The following is a 22,092-nucleotide window of genomic DNA, read 5'->3' as shown; positions in this document are numbered from 1 at the left end:
GACCTCCCATCACGACAAAACCCACCCCGACATACTAACAATTTAGAATTTACAATGACCCTATAATTTTCCGGCACCTAACCCCCCCCCTAATTATTAAATCAATCCATAGTGTAACACACAATACCAAAAACAAATAATAATTAACACTTTGCGACAGGTAAGTAGAATCTCCGTCACTGCCACTCGCCGATCAGATGTCCTCGCTCTTCCGTCACTCAATCTAGACTCCTCGTTATCAGACCACCGGTGGCCTCCATCCGCACGCGGCTTATCAGAAAGACTGGTTCTAACCGTTGATTCGGCGGTCTGATATATGTGGTGGGCAGTCACCACAATCTCCCCCCCTAAAGGAAAAAAAATGGAGAGGAAGTCGGAAGGAAGTAACATATAGTTAATAAAAATTTCAATTTGGAATATCCAGAAATTTTGGGTGCTCACCACCAATCGAAGAGCGGGTGACGACAGGAGGACCAATTACGTATTGATAATAGTGATGGAACAAAATAAAAACAAAATCCAACTGTTGGTCTACTCTTGTACTAGTCACCCTTCAAGTAATGACCGAATAGGCGATCGCACCTACCGTTAATATTTTGTATATATTCTAAAACAACGGGAAAATGTCACACAAATGACTGAACTCTCAGAACATTTCCCACAAATTTTACAAAGTTTACTTCATGAAATAGTTGTAGGGAAGCTTGGATACCACAAATTTAGAGCCAGGTGATTTCCAAAAATCCTTACGCGAGAAAAAAAACAAAAAAACAAAGACTTGCTGCATTATTAACTTTCCTTGATGAGTACAACAAACACGATAACAAACTTCTCGATCGTATTGTTACTGGTGATGAAGCATTGGTGAAGCATGTCAATTGTGAAACAAAAATGCAGTCTACGAGATGGAGGCACATACATTCCCCCAAAAACAATCAAGAAAATGTTTCCAAACTTTGTCAGCGAGTAAGATTATGGCAACTGATTTTTGGGATGGTAAGAGTGTGATTCTAGTTGATTTCCTTGAACGAGGATGAACAACCAATGCAAAGAGGTACTGTAAAACTTTGCAGAAGGTACGGTGAGTGTAAGGAAAAATTGAGTTCAAAAATGTTGTTTTCCCACGTCAATGCACGTTCCCATACAACCGTACATAATCATTCTTGGATGATTTTGATTGGACGTGTTTGATCATCCGCCTTACAGCCCAGATCTGGCACCAAGCGACTACCACCTCTTTCCAGCGATAAGACCTGGCTCACAACACAGCGCTTCGATAGTGATGCTGAACTTCACGCTGGCGTTAATCAGTGGTTAAGATCTCAGGCGCAGATTTCTACAAAGCTGGAATCGAAAAACTTGTGACACGTTATGATATAAGTCTCAATTCGAATGGATAACGTTGAAAAATAGCTTAAGAGTGTAGCTTTTAAATGTATATAATATAATAGTATATAATAAAATTTCCTATTTCAGTTGGTTAATTTTTTATTTCAAAACGTTAACATTCAAATGTTACTTTCTGGATAGCCCTTGTGTGTGCTACACTATTTGTTCAAACAAACATGCTAGGTAGGGCTCTTTTTGTTTTTGCTTACATAGAAAGTACAGATAGATAGTAAAGATTTTGTATATATATATATGTTTATAATGTATTGTATAAAAAATGGCATAATGAATGGTTTACTTATTACCTGTTTCACTTACACACAACTATAAATATCTATTATAAGGATACGTGTAGAGTTCCATGTATCGGGGTTTAGACATATACTGCCGGTTGTAGACTTGGTCAATTCCCTTTCGCAGGTCTCCCCAAATCTGGTCCAAGTCGATCTGCTTCAGGCCCGCCGGGTTGTGGATCTGACTGTGGTGGCCTCTGTGGCCTGCCATTTTTAACAAGTGTATTTCTTCTGCTGTAACAAAGGACACTCTTAATAAACTCAAACGCTAAGTCATTGACCTAACTACAAATTAACAGTACCCAAAGTGTACGTAAGCCAAACCACAAATTATGGAGAATTCTGATGTGTCACTCTTGAATTACCCAAATACATACGTCATGTATGTAGCCTCTGATAAATAAATGATTCCTAACTGACATATGCTGTGTCAATGACTTTTTATAGTTAATATAGCTCCGAGTTACTGGCTAGCCCAGTTGGCATTTTACATTTAGGAACTCAAGACAAATAACTCACAGAGTTTAAATAGTTCTTACATAGTAATAACATTTTTATCTAGCATTAAGTTTATCTCAACCTTAACATAATCATAAAGAAAAGTAAGATACAATGTTTGTTACAAAAACAATGTCCACAATTTTTTAGAACATGGCACACAACTCAAAACACAATGGAAGAGAAAACCACTGCTAATACCTTATTATTGCCTTGTCATGTACAAAAAAATTGATACTATATAAAAAGAAAACAAAATTTAAAAATCAAATCTAACTCTTAATAATTTTGTTCTATATGTACTGAGTAATAAAAAAATTAAATTAACAAAATATCCATTCTTCAAGATAAAAATAATTTGCCATACAATATTGTTAAGTCTGTATTTTGATGTAGGCTACAAATATTGCTGGTGAGACCAGAGTGTCACCTCACACTGAAGCTTACATCCTAGTAAACAACTAGTTCTAACACTGTCTAATGAAGATGACCTAATCTACCTACTGCACAGTAAAATCTAATAAGCTCCCTTCTAAGTTTATTCCCATTAAAGGCTTATTAATAGTTATTTAATTCTGACCTTTCTATTCACAATATAGAATTTAAAATGCATTGCCTCCTCGATTAATTTTAATGTTGTTTATTTATTTACTTGTTTGGTTACTAAGAAAGCAAAAAAGTAAGGAAAAACTTATAAAACAACCTGTGAATTATCAAAGAAATAAGCAAACATTTCCTTAATAAATACACATTGTGTACAGAATCAAAGACTAAAGATCATATACATAACATATCTAAGTTAAGTATGAATATTACTGTACATTTTAATACGTGAATAAAACTACAACTGAGTTAGTTTTGAAGGTTTTACTACCCAACATAAGTTTAAATATTAATGTTTTATCAATTCTAGTTACGGTTTTGTAATAACTGATTAGTAACAAAGTTTGTAAAGTCTACTACATGAACACTCAATAGATAAAGAAAGCTTTGTGTTTCATCTTGCTGCCTGAGATGACACAATCTCCATAATAAACACATCCACAGGATATCCGCATATCTAGTGTAGTAGAATGATCTAGCTGGTCCACATGGACGGAAGAAATTTATTTTCAGTCCATACATTTCTTTATTTCTTTCCTTAACTGAAACTAGGCCATTGATTTCTGTCACAGCGTTATGTAAAAAGTTGTTGTCATTTCCCTTTGTTAACTCTGCGCATCACCACTGGAAAAAGCATGAAATGTCCTACAAAATGTCACCTCCACCGGCTCTCTAGGAAAATTAGAAAAGCTCCAATTTTAAAAATGTCTGTTTGGTTCTTTTCAGTACGTTAAAAAAATATTCTTACCCAGTTTATTGGAAACAGTTTGAGATTTAAATTTAAAATCTGCTATTCTTAGTCTTAGCACTCACTTTGGGTGTACCAAAGTTTAGCAACATCTAAAATGGTGAGGTAACTTGAGTGTGTTGAGTTGACATGGAATGGGCATCCAAGAAAGTTAGAGAAGTTCTGTAAAAGAAACTATCACTTGCTTGAAAACTCAAAGTTCATTCTCTGCAACAGTAACACGCTTCAGTGAGTGCATTTGCACCACCCAGCAACATTTTAGGATTTGCGCAATGCCTCAAACGGTTTTTTAAACAAAATTAAATAATACTTGGATTATTTAAACAAAATGTTAATCCAGTAATGTTTTTCTTCACTGGTGCACTTTTACTGAATATACTAAAATATATTTAAGCACCGTAAATGGAGATGTACGAGGTGTGTTCAAAAAGTATCGTGAATTTTGAATTTTCGCGAGTTACGTATATTCGAATTTTGATTTTTTTGTGGCATTATGTTGGTACATATGTCTCTCACTTATGTTGACAATTTCGGCCATTTTGAATGTTCAGTTAATTGTTGACAGCTGCTTTGCTTGCACGTGTTTTGGTTCGTCTTCGATTTTTACCTATTCAAAAAAATGGAACAAAGAACCTGTATAAAATTTTGTGTGAAAAATGAAATTAAGTGCGCGGTTGCATTCCGAATGTAGACTATGGCGTACGGAGAAGCTACTTTGGACAAAAGCAACGTTTATCGGTAGTACAAAATGTTTTCAGAAGGCCGAGAAGATGTGAACGATGAAGAGCCCGTACGCCCGAGCACTTCAACAACAGACGAAAAAAAATGATGAAGTGAAGAAAATGGTATTGGCCAATCGTCGAATCACCGTTAGAGAAATTGCCGAGGACCTAGGCATATTGATTGGCTCGTGCCATTCGATTTTAATCGATAGTTTGGGCATGAGACAGGTCGCCGCAAAATTCGTACCAAAATTGCTCAATTTCAACCAAAAACAGCATCGCATGAACATTGCTAATGAGATGTTGGAATCTGTCCGTGATAACCCGAATTTGCTCTACAGAGTCATAACTGGTGACGAATCGTGGGTTTATGGTTATGACGTGGAAACCAAAGCTCAATCATCTCAATGGAAGCTGCCGCACGAACCAAGACAGAAAAAAGCACGCCAAGTTCGGTCGAATGTGAAAGTTTTGCTTACAGTTTTCTTCGATTGCAGGGGCGTGGTGCATCATGAGTTCTTGCCACAAGGTAGAAGGGTGAATAAGGAATATTACCTGCAAGTTATGGGCAATTTGCGCAAAGCAATCCGCCAGAAACGCCCGAATTTGTGGAAAAACAAAAATTGGCTTCTTGGCCAAAAACAACACACTAATGATACCGCAGCCACCGTATTCCCCAGATCTGGCCCCCTGTGACTTTTTCTTGTTCCCAAAACTGAAGAGGCCCATGAAAGGACGACGCTACGCCACGATTGACAAGATAGAGACGGCATCGAAGGAGGAGCTGAGCAAGATACAAAAAAAATGATTTTTGAAGTGCTTCGAAGATTGGAAAAAACGTTGGCACAAGTGTACAATATCCCAGGGGGATTACTTTGAAGGGGACAAAATAGATATTCACGAATAAGTAATTTTTGAAAATACACAAAATTCATGATACTTTTAGAACACACCTCGTACGTATGTCTATAAATATATGTATATAAATTAATTGATTTTTTTGTAACTATTATATTACAGTTATTATTAGTTACTATTTTTGTCTATCTGATTATTTGTTACTAAACTTTTTTACAGATTAGTAAAATCTAAGACATTGTTTGCTAACTTACTTTCTACGTTATGGTTATTCAAATATATCATTCTTTATTGAACAGTTAGGTTATAAATGTCTCACATAAATGCAAAATCAGATTTTATTCTCAATAGAAAAGCATCAATATAGAGTAATTTAAACGTGAATATTTGTGTACTGTAGTGGGACACATGCTTAAATATATAAATGTATTGAAATATTTAGTGTAAATAAAAATGAAAGAAAGGACTTACAGCAGATAAAGAAAAATTATTATTAACCATTGATAGATCAACAGCTGACGGAACAGAGGCTTGACGTCTGGTCTGGAAATAAGTCGGCAGAAACTGTTTTGAATTTAATCTTAAATTCACCTCTAGGATGTCTTATTTGTAAAATAAATTCCATAAAGACACTCCAAAATAACAAAGGAATCATAATAACATTGGCTGATAATAGTAGATAAGATTGTTATTCCAAACATACAGATTAGATAAGATAGTAATTCAAAACATACAAGATTATGTCTGAAAAACAATAACAGCTCAAATAACTACCGGATACTTTACAAAGACTCTGCTAAAAATTTAATAAAGCTATAAATGATTTCTAGAACATTGGGAAAATAAAGAGCTGTTTAGCTGTTCAATAAAACAATTTTTTAAATTGTAATCAGCCTCTCCTTCTTCCCAGAACTCTACTTTCTACAAGAACCGGATAACTTATTGTAGAATGATAAAAAATCAATAAACTAATTTTGAAAAACATAATTCTTTTCAATGTTAATACTTATTTCTTCTGTAACAACTCGCATAATGATTGCATTTTAAACGTTATCTCGACACCAGACCACTACATCAAACCAATTTACACTTTTTATATCAAAACTTACACTGTGAAGATTCCACTGTGAAGATTGAAGTTTTGTTTCAGGGTCATAAACCCAAGTCTCATCACCAGTATTAACTATTTTGAATATATCTATTTTGTTAAATGACGCATAAAATTATCCTGGTGCGATTTCAACATGGTAAGTCTGGACGGATTATTATTATAAAAGAACAGTCAAGTTTTGCAGAAACTAAAAATCCTCCCCCATTCAGTCAACCCATGGTTTTCATTGATTGTGATACAAACACGTTTGATGTTTGCAGGATTTCCGGCTGCTACAAGCTTGCCAGATCACGTGTCACTCTACACTGAAATGCAGCCATCTTTGAATTGCCTAGATCACCTTTTATCTGAGTATCACCGACAGCCTCATCACCAAAAGCTTTGTATATTATAGAGATTGTCCCTGAAGCAGAGAGGCCATGTTTCTGGCAAAACTTAATGAATTCTTTACTCAAGAGCGTTACCTCACTGACCAGGCGGAGAGTAAAGAATGCATAGTGGCGGTCTTGACAACCTTTTTGCACGCAAACTAAGCAATGCCTGTTACACAACACATGGTGTGGTGTATTTATACCTTGATTATTTTACCATAAGATACATATCAATGTTATACTGTATATTAATATGAGGGTACAAATTTAATATACTGTTAAGCACTACAACTTTAAAAACTGTTTTTAATGAATTATATTTACAATTAAAAAAAAAACCTATTTTTACTTGGTTTTCCTAGGAAACATTCTTTCCCTGTTTTTTCTAGTTACAAAATGATGGTCTACATATAGGAAGAATGACCATCCTAATACGGGAAAACTTTACCATTTCAATTTATAATTTTTATTCCTAAAGTCCTAACCATTTTATTATGTTTGCCTATACTTCTTCTTCATCTATGGAGCGGCCTTACTGCCATGCACTTAAGCCTCATGGGCCTTTTGCGTACACCATGAGGCCTACCAGTCTATGATTTCAGCAGTTCCACAAACCGCTGAAAACAACCTATCAGGTCCTCCTGGGGAAATTCACCACCCTTGTCCAAACTATCAAAGATGGCACACCGCTCCCTTGCTATTGTAGGACAATCAAAGAGCAAGTGTTCGGCAGTTTCATCCTGCTCATCACACATTCTACAGAGCGGATCCTCCTGAAGGATGCCGACTCTGTGAAGACGTTTCCGAAGGTGATCATGTCCCGTGATCAGACCTATAACCCGAGAAGACATTGATACTATATCTGCAATTTAGTTCTGAAGAAGACGAAAAGCATCCCTCGAGATAGTACAATCAGGTAACATCAAAATCTTAGGGGGTCATTTTGAGGTGCTGCCCCACCAACACTGCTGGTGATGAATGATAAACATATCTCGCTATACATTCATATAAAATATATACATCATACAAATACAAATTCTAGGATCACAAATGCTTCCGGCCATTAGAACAAGATGAGAAAAAACAAACTTGAGAGGGCATATATTGTAAACTCACATAACCATATATCCTGCAACATAAGTTTTATCTACAGGGGAAAAATAAAAATACATACACACCACAACTTTTAACAAAAGCACTATTAATTGGAGGCATTTGTGACGAGACATTATGTGCGCTGCCATTTCTGACTGGATCGTCGTATTCTGATGCGGTAGGCGGCGTTTCACTCTATTAACCGATGTGTTTTTCACTGACTATTTTAATTTTTACAATAGTAAACATCCAAGTTCCTCATAAATAAATTAGTTTAAACATTTAAAAATGTTAAAGTGGATAATATCAATACTTAAGTTCTACCAATGTTCATTGTTGGTGAAATAGTTAGCGTAACACTTAAATTTTGAATTAAATTTTTTTGTTATTTTTTATAAATACTAATCAGTGAAACCATTGATTAGTAGAGTGAAACGCTGCATAATGTACTTCACAATGTGTACCTAAACCAACCCGCCATTTCTGATTGGATAAACCTTTTGAGACGCGGTTTGCGGCATTCAACTCTACTAAGTGAGCTCTTTCAAATGAGGTATCACTCGACCCATGCTTTAATTTAAGATTTCCATGTTTTCCTCTGTGGGCCGTCCCCCCATGGTTGGCATGTCATGGTAATAGCAAGGAAAAATAGTTTACATAGCCATATGAGTTTATGGATGTTATCTGCTATGGTTTGTAAAATATTAAGCCGTACCCAGACTTTTCAAACACCTTGTATATATATATATATATATATATATATATATGAAAATATCTAGAGGAATTTTTTTCATCCTTAAGACAGCAGTGTGGGGGCAGCACTGTAAAATGATGTTGCAGCCCAATTGCTAACCGAAGGCACTTGAGATCAGACTGAATGAATATTCTAAAAAGTATATATAATGAATCCCTTCGGCCGTGGTGCTGTCCCTACATTGCTTGTGATTAATAAAAAACAACTCCCTCATATTACCTATAAGGTAATGGTTACAAAATCAAGAGCATCTGATTATGAATGTGTGTAATCACATATTATTTAAGGTCATCACTCACACTCATAATGAGGAAGTGAAATTTGTTCGAAGAGAATTGACATTTCATAAATAGATAAAACAACCACTTCTAAAGACAACTTTTAAGATAAAATATCAATATTCCTTTTATGTCCAACAGAGAACCACTTCTAAAGACAACTTTTAAGATAAAATATAAACATTCATTTTATATTCAACTGGTCTACCTGCAAGTTTAGTTTATAATTTAACTGTTATTATTTGAGATAAACTAATGAAATCACATAAAACCTGACTATCAGATCTACCCGAAAGCCAACCACAGTAACTTCCTTATTTTCCACCATTTTCCCTCACACTGAATGTTCCTTTATTACATTATTAAACAGTAAAGAAAGAGTTATTAGTACATTAAATGAGGTGTTTCAAAACTAAATACATATACAGTATCTTTAAAGCGTGATTCAAAAGGAGAGCCGGTTTTGATCTGTCAAATTGGAGATTTATTTTAATACAAAAACTAAAATGAAAATATCAACATGTTCATAAAACTTCTGATTTCACACATGAAAAATGATGACGTCCAAGTGGCTTCCTCTATTGCATTGACATGCAACAACTCTGTACTACTGAAATTCACTAAGACCGAAGGATAAGTACCAACTACTATTTCGCTGACAAACTGTTGAACCTCCTCATTCAATTTACTGATTTTTCAGGGTTTATTGGCATACACCAATGACTTCAGATAACCCCAACGATGAAAATCACAAGGCGTTAAGTCTCATGACCTTGGTAGCTACTGATGACTGAAATTCCGAGAAATTACGCGATCCTAGACAGTTCTAGCAGTCTCCATGGTTACGTACATAATGCAACAACGAGAGAAATACCAGCTGTGTCCAAAATCGGAATGTTCACAAAAATAGAAACAACGTCAAATATTGTTGGCAACTGATAGACAAAATTTTAACAGCCGTTTCAAAACAAGCTAACGCACGTGCTGTTGTGTTTTTATCATCTGCTCACGTGCATGCTACAGCGTAATTTCTTTTAAAATGCAATGTTATTCAATATGGTTCAAAAAATCTGTTATTGTGTGTATCTTTCGTAGTGTCATTGTGTTTAGTTTGTTTCAAGAAAGTAAAATATAAGTTATTTCGACGAAGAACAAAGACATATAAGGGACTTGCTAAATTACGTTATAGATCCAAGCACACGTGAGTTAAGTGATGTGGATGAAGAAGACAGTTAAACCGACATCAATCCGTAAAGAACACTCAGTGGCGGCATGCACAAGATGTTCAGGGGTTCTACACGAGCACACCAGTGACGATGCTGGTGTTTACTATACAGCAAAAAAGAGGTAATTGAATTTAGATTTTATACTATTAGTTACTTCAACATTGCAGTAGTCTATTTATTTAAAATCATTGAAAATAAAATATTTTTTCCAAGTTAAAATACTTTGTTTGAAAGAAATATATTTTGGGAATGCCGAAGGCCGAGCAGACTAAGACGTCGTACTTTGAGTCTGAGTTAGAAATAGCGCAGGTTCAAATCCTGTCTGACAGTAGCACTTTTTATCAGTAGACCATGTACTGTATTGTTTCTTCTCCTTATTCTGTTTGACAAGATCCTCACACAGGCCAGCGGCCCATTAGGATTGACAGAACATGGTTATAAAGGGGATATGCCTATCCTTAAAAAAATTATTTATCTTATTTACCAAACATAGTTTTGATAATTTTGTATGTTAATAAACCAATTTTGAAGTAATTTAAAAACTATTACGATTTAAAACTTAATCCAGATAAATGCAGCAATATGCTAATTCGTGTCAATAGCAAAAATTCATAAAGCAGTGGCAGTTTGTTAACAGTGCTTGTCGCAGCATAGTTGATAGAACCTATGAGTTTGTATGATATTGGGATTAAACTTTTAAAATAAGATTTAATGAATGTAAATGAAAAGTATCAATACATACAATATTAAGATCACATGCTAAACAGTACTCAGAATAATTATTATATTAAAAGGATTATTCTTATGAGGGTGAAAAACAATCTAACAAGATGTAATCAAATTGATGCAGTGCATGCCATCATGGAAATAGATAGACATGTGCTTGTATGTTATATTGTAAACAATACTTTGCCAGCCAATGTCCAACAGTCAGATTATCACATTATGTGAGTTTGAATATTTTGTCGTTTGATGTAGAAAAATATAAATTTACAGCATCTAGTTTTGTTATATTTCCTTACCTTGATGGATTAGAAAGTTATTTCTAAAGTACAAACCAAATTGAAGTTGTACCTTTGCTAATAGCTGATAGCTAACCATTACCTGATACCATCAGCTATATCCACAAATTTGGAAAATTTAGTAGGCCTATGTGTTAAATGTTGAATACAGGAGCATTTAATATTTTAAAGATACAAAATTATTGATTGAAAAAATTGAACATCATATTTTCAAGATCGAGAGCATGAATTGTGTAGTTTTCACTGCAGATACTTGTGTCAGCCCGATATGAACTATTATTGTAATAAATAAATAAAAATGCCTTTATTTAAGAGTATTTCTCATTTACAAATGTTTTTCAGAATAACTCGTGTCAGAAATTACAGTGGGTATAAGTGACATAAAAACTAACTTAGATAACTAAATTTAAACTAACAGCAATTTAAACAGCCAAACAATTTTAAAACTACTACAATCGTGTAAAATTTGTTTCAATTTAGCTTTAAAAGCTTTACACGAAACAACGGTCATTATAAAGGGTAGGCCTAAAGTGTAAAAAGCTTTTCCGACCAATCTTTAGCTTAACTCTAGGAAAGTGCAGACTACCAAGCTGACAGACGCATTGTTCAGCAACCTCTTCCCGGGAACGAATTCTGTCACTCAGTTACTGCGTCATCTTTCAAGACAACGCTTTGTGAACCATGCAGTACGTCAGCATCCTGCAAAAGACCTCCGTAGGAAACAAGTGGGCAGCCACGCGATAGGGGGACACATGGTCAAAACGTGAGAGGTCGTAAATGAACCTTGCTACAGTGTTTTACAAGTACTGAATCATTCCTGTGTCCTCCACAGAGAGGCTATTCCCAAATGCTGCAATGAAATACTGACAGACTATACTATGATCTTGACCAGATCAGAATTGATATCAGTAACCACAAGTTCCAAATTTTAAATGAAATATGTAACTGACAATTGTCTGCACATAGATGGACTGTACAATGTTTTACACAACTGGATAGGTCAGATGTGTACAGATTGAAGAGAATGAGCCTCAAACAATTACCCTGAGGCACACCATGCCCCTTAGGAAGGGGCAAAGATGTCTCACCCCCTACCTTCATAACCTGCCGCCGTACACTCAGATATGAACTGACCCACCTGACAATGTTCTCTCCAAACCCATAATAACTCATTTTAGCTGTCAAAAATTTGTGACTGATCGAGTCAAACTCCTGGGAATAACCAAGCATGGTCGGTGAGCTACATCTTCCATGTCTCTTGCATCATACAGGTCAGTGAATAAATTATAAAGTGCAGTGCATTTGCTACAGTTACTCCGAAATCCAGATTGCAACTTCGGCAATATGTCTTTGTAATTAACATAACTTACGATCTGACGAACTACAACCTTTTCCAGAATCTTTGACATTGGGATAGACCTATACAAAATGATTTCAATTCTGTTACCAAAGAAATTAACCCATTGCGGATCGTATTGTTTTGGTGCGCGGGCACCAGCGCGCACGAATTAATTTATGGTCAGCGGCGGCCGAACGAACAGCAATGGTACATCGTATCGCTCGCTATTGTATGCTAGAAAATTCAGCTGTGAAGGTATAATTCAGATGGAACATGGGCCTGCTGAGGTATCCGTGATATAGGAACTATAACACGCAAGCAAGGTTCCGGGGTGGCAGGGATGATGTCTGAATCATAGTCTAAATAAAGCGGCTCGAGCGAAGCGATTACAACATCCGGGCCATTGTATAGACTAAACCTGCTAACATGTACGTCTGCGTCATTTAGTTCTGTGTCACTAACCTCAAAATTATTATAATAATAACTGAGGAAAACACCCAATCAGAAGCACTAAAAAGCAGAGAGTAAACTCATATGAATGATTTTTCAACTTCGACATACAACTGCGATCTGTAGGATATTTATAAAACTTTTTGAAAACTCTAAACGTAGACCGTTGTTAAACATTCTTAGTTGACAAGTGAACACGATCGCCCGATCTGTCAGACATTAATAGGACTATTTGGAGGGAAATTTAAAAGCAGACCGCTTTTGCGACCTGAGCTCGTCATCGTGCCTTTAGGCCCGGCCGCTGCGTGACGAGCTGGGCTCGTCAGTGATCCGCAATGGGTTAAGATACTTTCGTATTATCCAGAGGATACTATGTTTGGAAGTTTTTCTTACCGTGGTTTAAAAAAAGCTACATTATTAGAAAGAACAGACTTTATTTGATTTACTGTGAAAATTACTCATTTATTATTATTTATTTTAGTTCCCTTTTCATTATTATATACCTACAATTTTATAACCTACTGAAATCAATAAAACGTCATTAATTTAATAATATAATTAATTTCATAGAACCAAAAAGACAAAACAACTTTATTTTACTTTCCTTTTCGTTACCAAGTAAGATTAATTCCATTGTCCCTTGGCAAATCGTAGGCTATCGAGAGAATATCTCCGCATATAATTTCTGAAGGATCCTGTTTGGTATATAATTAAATTACCCAAACTATTAACTATAGTTATTCACACATACCACCATAACCTTTTAATTAGTACACGATGTACAATACTGGAAGTTATCCGCAGAGTGTATTGTTCCGCAACCCTGTATATCAATCAATATGAATTTTTTCAAAAACACTACACAACAATATTTGTTTGTTTAAATAGTGAGTTTTGTCTAAAAAAATGCTGTTGTCCAATAACTTTCAACATTTTAAATAAATTGAATTTTATAACCTACTGAAATCAATAAAGTCATTAATTTAATAAAATAATTAATTTCATAGAACCAAAAAGGTAAAACAACTTTATTTTATTTTCCGTAAGATTAATTTTATTGTCCTTTGGCAAATACACGTAGGCTATCAAGAGAATATCTCCGCATTAAATTTCTAAAGAATCCTTTATGGTATAAAATTAGATTAACCAAACTATTACAGTAACTAAAGTTATTCACACGTACCACCTTTTTATTAGTACACAATATACAATACTGGAGGTTATCCAAAGAATGTAGTATTCAGACACCCTGTATGTCAATAAATATGCATTTTTTCAAAACAACACAACAATTTGTGTTTTGTCTAAATAACTTCTCTATAGCACGCCTCGATAGTTACTCAAATTGAACTAGTGTGACGTGACGTTTCATGACGCGAAAAGAAAGTTTTTCCGATCTGCAAAACATCCATAGCCTGTCAAAAGTAGTCACTTTCATTTCATATTTCAAAAAATGAAACTTAACGTTAGTTTATTTATTTAATGCAGAGCAGCTGACATCGCACATGACACAGCGGATGCACTAACATGGATGGACACTAAGTACGGCAATTAAAATAGTATTTTAAACAATGAAAGTTGTTTCAGCGATAACTAAATAATAATTTGTGTAATAGTTGATCAGGTGACGTCCATACATGATGCAGCAGACTGCTGTATTTGTTTTCGAGAATCGTACTTAAAGCTTTGCTAACGCTCAGCCAAATGATGTTAAGTAATAGAGCCTATTATATTAATTTATCAATAGATTACGTAGAAAAATGAACTTAATCACGTTAATGGTTCTAATTGAAAGAAGTGTGATAATATATCAATGTAAAAGAATATTTTAAGCAATGAAATTGACAAAAGAGAGGGAACGAAGTTAAAACACGTGCTTAGCGTAAATTACTAATTCAATTATTGACTAAGTCTGCACAATCAATTAACCCTTCGCACGCCACTAATAAATCCATTAACTTTCCTAAAATGCCAAGACAAATAAACAAAATTTTGTTTCTATAAGTTCAAAGCAAAATGTTATTATAGCAAAATTATAAAAGGTAAAAGCAAAAAGTATAAAACAGAGTATTTTATTTAAAATTATTGTACTTATTGATAAAAATTAAAAAACCTATTTACAAAACTGTTTATTTCAAATAAATTTTAGTTTAATTGTAAAATGTAATTAAACTGAAAAGTTTACATTTGACTATAAAACAAGATTAATTTTTCAAACTAATGACAACACTACCGCTTGATGTAGAGTAACGATATACGTAGTAGACGCGCAGATGGGTGCGCGCTCATAACAACCAAGAAAGTAGAAAAACCGTCCACGGATATTTTTGGTTATGGCTCTGTAGGAGACGCAGAACTGACGAACAGATAGTCTGAGTTAGATAAAGGGTGCTCCCCTCCTCCTGCCGCAGAGTGAAGGTAGTTTATAAATACTTCCTTGGCAACCTGGATAAGTAAGGAGCGTACACCGAGCATTTTGAAGGCCTTATGTAAACTAAAAACTCTCCAAGAGACATAATCTATAATATCGGAAATAAGTGTATTTGGCGTTTTGGTCAAAGTCTATCATTCAAATATATCCGTCTATGCGTGGAAAGGGTTAACTTATAGAACAATAAGTCTCTATAAAAATTAGTCTTAAGAATAATTAGAAATATCTGATCAACCAACGACAATTTACATAGATACGTAGCGTAGATAAGTTCGATCAATTAAAATTATTAAATTAAAATTATTAATCTGTAGAAAATTAATCCTGAGACTAATTTAACTAGTTGCTGAAAGAATAACCAACTAATCAGTAAAAATTTAAATAACCGAACCAACCAATCATTTTCATTCTATTATTCCAATCACTAGTCCACACATGACGCAGCAGACATGCACCGATGCATGAACATATACAGAAATTGAGAAATATCTACTGCAAGTAGAATTGTTTTGAAAGTACGATAATTCATAAATATTACATTTCCGATATTTCTTAGACAGATTACGACAAACGTCAGACAAAAAAACCATATCAAAAGATGGTGCGATGACCGATAACAGAACAATGACCAATACGAGGTTGACTGGCCACAAGATGATGTGACGCACAGCGCAGATGTATTAAAGAACATTAAAATGTTGGTCTACAGAAAAAGAAGTTCTACCTGCAGCCTAACGTTAAGAAGATAATAACTGATCAATCAACGACAATTCACGTAGATACGTAGCGTAGATATGTCCGATCAATTAAAATTATTAATCTGTGGAAAATTAATTAATCTTGAGACTAATCTAACTAGCTGCTGAAAGAATAACCGACTAATCAGTAAAAATTTAAATAACCGAACCAAACAATCATTTTCATTCTGTTATTCCAAACACTAGTCCACACATGACGCAGCAGACATGCACCGATGCATGAACATATACAGAAATTGAGAAATATATTCTGCAAGTAGTATTGTTTTGAAAACAACGATAATTTGTTAATTTGGTTATCATAAACAAAGTATGAAAATACAACGTTTTAGCAATCGCCAATCAGTAATTTGTATACTACATATCAGCTGCTGATGCAAGTAAAGGCAGGCGATTTACAGATCAGACAATACGAATTGCAAGTAAAATTGTTTTAAAAGTACAATAATTCATAAATATTACATTTACGATATTTCTTAGACAGATTACGACAAACGTCAGTCAAAAATACCGTATCAAAAGATGGTGCGATGACCGCTAACACAGCAATGACCAATACGAGGTTGACTGGCCACAAGATGATGTGACGCACAGTGCAGATGTATTAAAGAACATTTAAAAAAAGTTGGTCTACCGAGAAAAGAAGTTCTACGTGCAGCCTAACATTAAGAAGATAATAACTGATCAATCAACGACAATTCACGTAGATATGTCCGATCAATTAAAATTATTATTCTGTAGAAAACTAATCTTGAGACTAATTTAACTAGTTGCTCAAAGAATAACCAAATAATCAGTAAAATTTTTATAACCGAACCAACCAATCATTTTCATTCTGTTATTCCAATCACTAGTCCACACATGACGCAGCAGACATGCACCGATGCATGAACATATACAGAAATTGAGAAATATCTACTGCAAGTAGAATTGTTTTGAAAGTACGATAATTCATAAATATTACATTTACGATATTTCTTAGACAGATTACGACAAACGTCAGACAAAAAAACCGTATCAAAAGATGGTGCGATGACCGATAACACAGCAATGACCAATACGAGGTTGACTGGCCACAAGATGATGTGACGCACAGCGCAGATGTATTAAAGAACATTAAAATGTTGGTCTACCGAGAAAAGAAGTTCTACGTGCAGCTTAACGTTATAAAGATAATAACGTCAAATAATGATTTGTCACTAAGTTAATTTCTCTTAAATAATCTGTTTCCATTACTTTAAATGCAGTGTAATGTACAATTAGCCTAGGCTAAGTTCACTTCGGTACTTTGATATTATCCGAAGACCACTCAGCCTCGATCTACTGTTTGGTATTACGCTATATAAGCAGGTAAATACATATGCACATATTATACACAGAAAAGGTTAAATTTAACATTTATAACTTGAGCTTTAATTTGAATATTACCTTAGACAGATATTTTCCTGTTTCGGCAGAAGTGCAAGTGTAGCCGTAGCCCGCACTGATGGCTTGGTGCATTTCCGATCAATTTCCCGATCTCAGGTCATGTATCTTTTACTTGATCTACTTTTACCCGATTTACTTTTATGACGTGGATCACATAGGACAATCTGGCAAGTGATATGAGGTCAGGAAAGTAATGATCGGAAATGCGAGCTTCCTCGCCCTTCTGGCGATAAAAGAAAAATATCTGTCGATAGTACCCAAATTCAAGCTCAGATCATGTGAGTGATCGTAAAGGTCAACTTTAACGTAGGTACTACTACTAGTAGCATATTTACAATAGCCTAATCTAATCCTATTTATCATTATTAGTATATAGGAACAAAATGGCCTCCTGACAATACCAAAGTAACTACCTCTAATTAGCTGAAGAGAAGTTGGTATAGTTATAAGCCTAGTGAGATTTACCTTTCAGGCTATAACTTGATACACATGCGGCTGTATATATATTAGATTAATACATTTGTGCTGGATCTACATCCATTGTTACTATTAGCCTAGGACTTAACTTTTTGAATCCAAAATTAGACTCTGGAGTGAAACCTAATTGCATGAACTTTTAAGTTATTTTAATTAACTTACCTACGAAAAGTCACAATGATATTGTTCCTATGATTGCAGAATTGTTTAACGATACAGTTCGAAGTGTGTTATGATTCTATCCGTTTCACAATTATTCATGTTGACAGAAAAGATCCTTCAAAAAACAATAAGAGACATAAGATTAATAAACCGTTATAGATTAATCCAACTGTTACTTGTAAAACATTAAGATTTAACTACGAAAATAACGAAATCCACAAAACACTCAGTTACAAGTATACTTTGTTAAAAGAAATTAAGACATTTGAGCAAGACAAGTTCAAATAGAAACCACGACCAAAAGCGTACCACTCACAATGAATCCACCATCCGCATACACGAGCATTCACCAACAAGAACCACTACCAAGTGCCACCAGTTGTACCAACATCCAACACTAATATCATTGCCTATTTCAACTAGCCAGTAGTAAAACGTATAATCAGTATCAACTTTACCAAATTTTTATTTATCATCCATATATATATATATATATATATATATATATATATATATATATATATATATATATATATATATATATGGATGATTTTATATAAATAATATAATAGCCAAAGACAAATTGTTAAAACTCCTTCCACTATATATCTGCGCTCAACTTGTATATTTATATTCAGTAAATTTGAGGGTGAAGTACAAATTTAAATTTATCTGTTGTCTACTTGTTCACGATGTTATCATCTTGTTCGAGGGAAATCTATTTTAGCAAGGACTCTAAACTAGATTTTAAAGGTTTCTTTATCTTCAGGTTCTACCGATTGATCTGTAAAATTAACAAATCTGGTGCAGGAATTGGCATGATGACAGTTAAAACATATCGCGCCATGAGATGGTAAAAGTATCCTCAATGTTACAGTATGTTTTCTTGATTGTGAACCCACCTACACAAATCGCCATATTACGTATTCTACTGATGGTAGGTAGATTAAGGGTGCAATTTTGAGGGTAGTGACTTACCTTACCTTGGAGTCAGGAGTATCTAAATTAAACGAGAGATAAAAAAAGTCCTCCCGTCGAAAAATTTTGAAATGTACACACCTAATTAGAGAGTTTTAAACTATTTAAACTACGGTCTTAGTAAATGAATTAGTTTATTTTTAATGTATATACACACAAAGTAATACATAAAGCTCTTTCCTGATGATATTGTAACTTAGGCTAAATAGCTTGCACACATAAGATCAACATTTGAACTGAACATCTAAAGAAAGCTTTTCAACACTGTGACAACAAGAACGATTGGAGTGGAGATTGGTTACCGATACTTAGATGTGGATGTTCAGACAGCGTCGAGCTATCTACGGCTTCCACCTCTAGCAGTTCGAAGATTTTTTATAGACTTATTTTGATCTTTAAGGTACTAAGCGGATCGATCGACTGCCCTTCCATTTTCCAAATGATAGATCTCCATGTGCCTTACCCACACGCTCGCAATATTCAGCTGTTAGCCAAGCACCACCTTTCTATAAACTATCTTCGATATAGCGCTGTGCTTAGACTGATGAGAAATGGCAATTGACTTATTTGAAGCGTCTTTTTGCACCTTCAGTAATATTGTGCAGTCAGTTGTCCTAAATCGCTCACAACCTTAATGAGCTGTTATATGTCGTAGTGATACTGTGCCTTGCTTAGGGGATACCTTTGGATGGCCATTCTGTGACGTTCTGTGGAAGGTGATATGTGTTATGGTCACGTCTTTTCTTAAATCATTGATCTTTTGTTAATTTTGAAGATAAAGTCCATTTATGGAATCATAGATTGTAATAATCTAATAATCTTGTATCTCATTATATTCTCTTAGTTAATCTTATTTATTGTTTGTTAACGATTTGTTATATATCTGTTACTTCTTGGTTTTATTTGCCATACTTTGATATTGTTTATCTTTGCTTTATTGTTATTATTATTTTTCATTTTGTTATTGAAAATCTCTTACTTCCTACATGTGAAATACTGCGTTGTGTATTGCTTCTTTTTTAAATTTGGATGATGGTTATTGTTAGCTGTTAGTCTTAATATTCCAGCCATATTTTTGCTATTTGTTACAAAATGTAAAATGGTGTATTGCCATACGATAAAAAATAAATAATTAAACAGATCTAACATGGGTTAACTACGTGTATTGTAGCCATAGACAGTTATTGCACAGTAGTTTAACACTATACTACGCCAGGCGCCATAGTGCGCGTGCTGTGGCATTAGACAACTTACGATCACTCAGTATAGAGCGGTAGTAGAGGTATTAATGGCAACAAAACACGAGGTAACACTTCCATAGGCTTATCTTATGTTTTTTCACATTCGTCTTGGGTTAAAACAGATAATGCCAAACTGTCAACTATGCATGCGGTATTCTTATAATGACATTGTATGTTAATCAACATGGACGTGACGAGACATCACAAATAAACAAGAAAACTAATTAATTTTATTTATAAATTATATTCAGAGCCATCACAAGCTATTATTGACCGAATACTCTTTTGCCACCTCCTCCCTCATTACTGATTGATCAATCCCCACCCAACTAACACAAAAACACAACAACAGCGGAATTTCTTCCTCTCAAGGACTGCTTTTTAAAAACAACGAGGCTTTAATTACTGATGACCCAAGTTATGTCATCTTGGTGACTTTTATCTCAAATAGAAACTTAATAAAATAACAAACATAAAATAAAAAAATAACAAGCACAAATCATTTGGAATTGAGTTGAAAACTGTACATATAAAAGTTCACATAGGATTTATTTATTATTTCATTTTTCGTAGGTTAATTTTGGTGAAAGATGACATAAGGTCACAATGTACGGTTAGGGCCAAGTCTTGTTCTATTGATAGTATGGACAGTCCTTAAAACTTTCCAGAGTAATTGTCGAACAAATTTAAGTTTTAATTAACTTTAATTTGGAGAAACTGCGCTCACCACTCGTAACAGACACATGTAAAGGCAACAAGATTCTCAAATCAAGGAATGAAATTCGGGCACAGTCGGTTTGATTATTGCTGATTATATAATATTGTTTGAATTTCGTTACAAAGTTCATTTGTTTTTAAATGTCTTTAGCATCAGTAATTTGTCTAAACCCTTTCCTGACTATTCATTCTTCCAACAACGGTTATTTTTACGGCAGAAGTAAGTTTTGTTTGAAAGCAAGTAACCCCAGTGCCAACAAATTATAGAAGATGAAAGAAAAGTACTTTTTGGAACCTTCTAGGGAACACTAAACTGGCGTCAACAAAATTATATATTGTATCGTTGATTTAGTGCTCAGAAAAGAATACTACAAAGAAAAACCAAAAGAAGATTCCAGAAGACAAAAAATCTGTAAATTATCATTCAAAGTGCCCAAATGGAAAGACGATCCAAGTATGTAAGAAGCTTTTCCTAAGACGAATGGAAAGTTTTTGGCTGGATTTCTGAAAACTGTGACGGAGGAAACCATCATGGCATGACACTAAGTAAAGAATTTGTCAATAAAGAAAAGACGAGAATCGTATCCACGAAAAAAACAAAAAAACTTTTATTATAAATAAATATTTAAGACCTTTATTGAATCACTCCCTAAGCTACCGTCCCACTATTGTCGCAAGAACTCTAACAAAACTTACCTTGAACCTGTTTTTGGTGTGTTTTTTGCTAGGAGTATTCAACGAGTATAAAAGAGTTTGTCAAGGAATAGAGCTGTACCCGGGCAGCCGATATCTAGGTGTAGATTCGACATGTACATCTCTAAACTAAATTTGTCCTTTAACATTTTAAATGCAAGTTTTTAGAGCTTCTTAGTTGCATGGTAATGCTAATGTTTTGTGTTGATAATGTTGTCTGATCGTATTAAAAAAATTGCTTAAGTATTTTGCTAATTGAGAAAATAAAGACATTTTTATTGATGCACTTAACAATAACAGATATTTCATGCGACTAAGTAGACACACATTCACATTAAACAACTTTTGCCAATTACGGTACCAATAGTGACATTTGTAAGAAGATTCATTATAACATAAGTAGCCATTATAAAAACCAACAGTTTATTAATATTTATAGATAGTTTGGGC

At 34.3% G+C, this 22,092-nt stretch overlaps 1 protein-coding gene across 10 annotated transcripts in view; it reads right to left on the bottom strand.

Moving 5' to 3' along the window:
* Nucleotides 1–18,402, bottom strand: part of LOC124368838 (cullin-1-like) — a 66,459-nt gene extending 48,057 nt beyond the window's left edge. For 3 of the 10 annotated variants that reach the window (XM_046826268.1, XM_046826267.1, XM_046826269.1), the window contains exons 1-2: nucleotides 18,014–18,373; nucleotides 1,739–1,916 (exon numbers count right to left, since the gene is read on the bottom strand). In XM_046826268.1, the coding sequence (XP_046682224.1) occupies nucleotides 1,739–1,893 (155 nt within the window). In that variant the 5' untranslated portion in view covers nucleotides 1,894–1,916; nucleotides 18,014–18,373. Of the gene's footprint in view, nucleotides 1–1,738; nucleotides 1,917–18,013 lie in introns of all 10 variants that reach the window. The other 7 variants (XM_046826261.1, XM_046826264.1, XM_046826260.1 and 4 more) reach the window with 7 other exon arrangements.
* Nucleotides 18,403–22,092: the final 3,690 nt, after the last annotated feature.

This window comes from Homalodisca vitripennis, chromosome X (genome assembly GCF_021130785.1).
Source record: "Homalodisca vitripennis isolate AUS2020 chromosome X, UT_GWSS_2.1, whole genome shotgun sequence".
In the NCBI taxonomy this organism is placed as follows: domain Eukaryota; kingdom Metazoa; phylum Arthropoda; class Insecta; order Hemiptera; family Cicadellidae; genus Homalodisca; species Homalodisca vitripennis.
The sequence above is the reverse complement of the archived record's forward strand: the minus strand, read 5'-3'. Positions and strand labels throughout refer to the sequence as shown.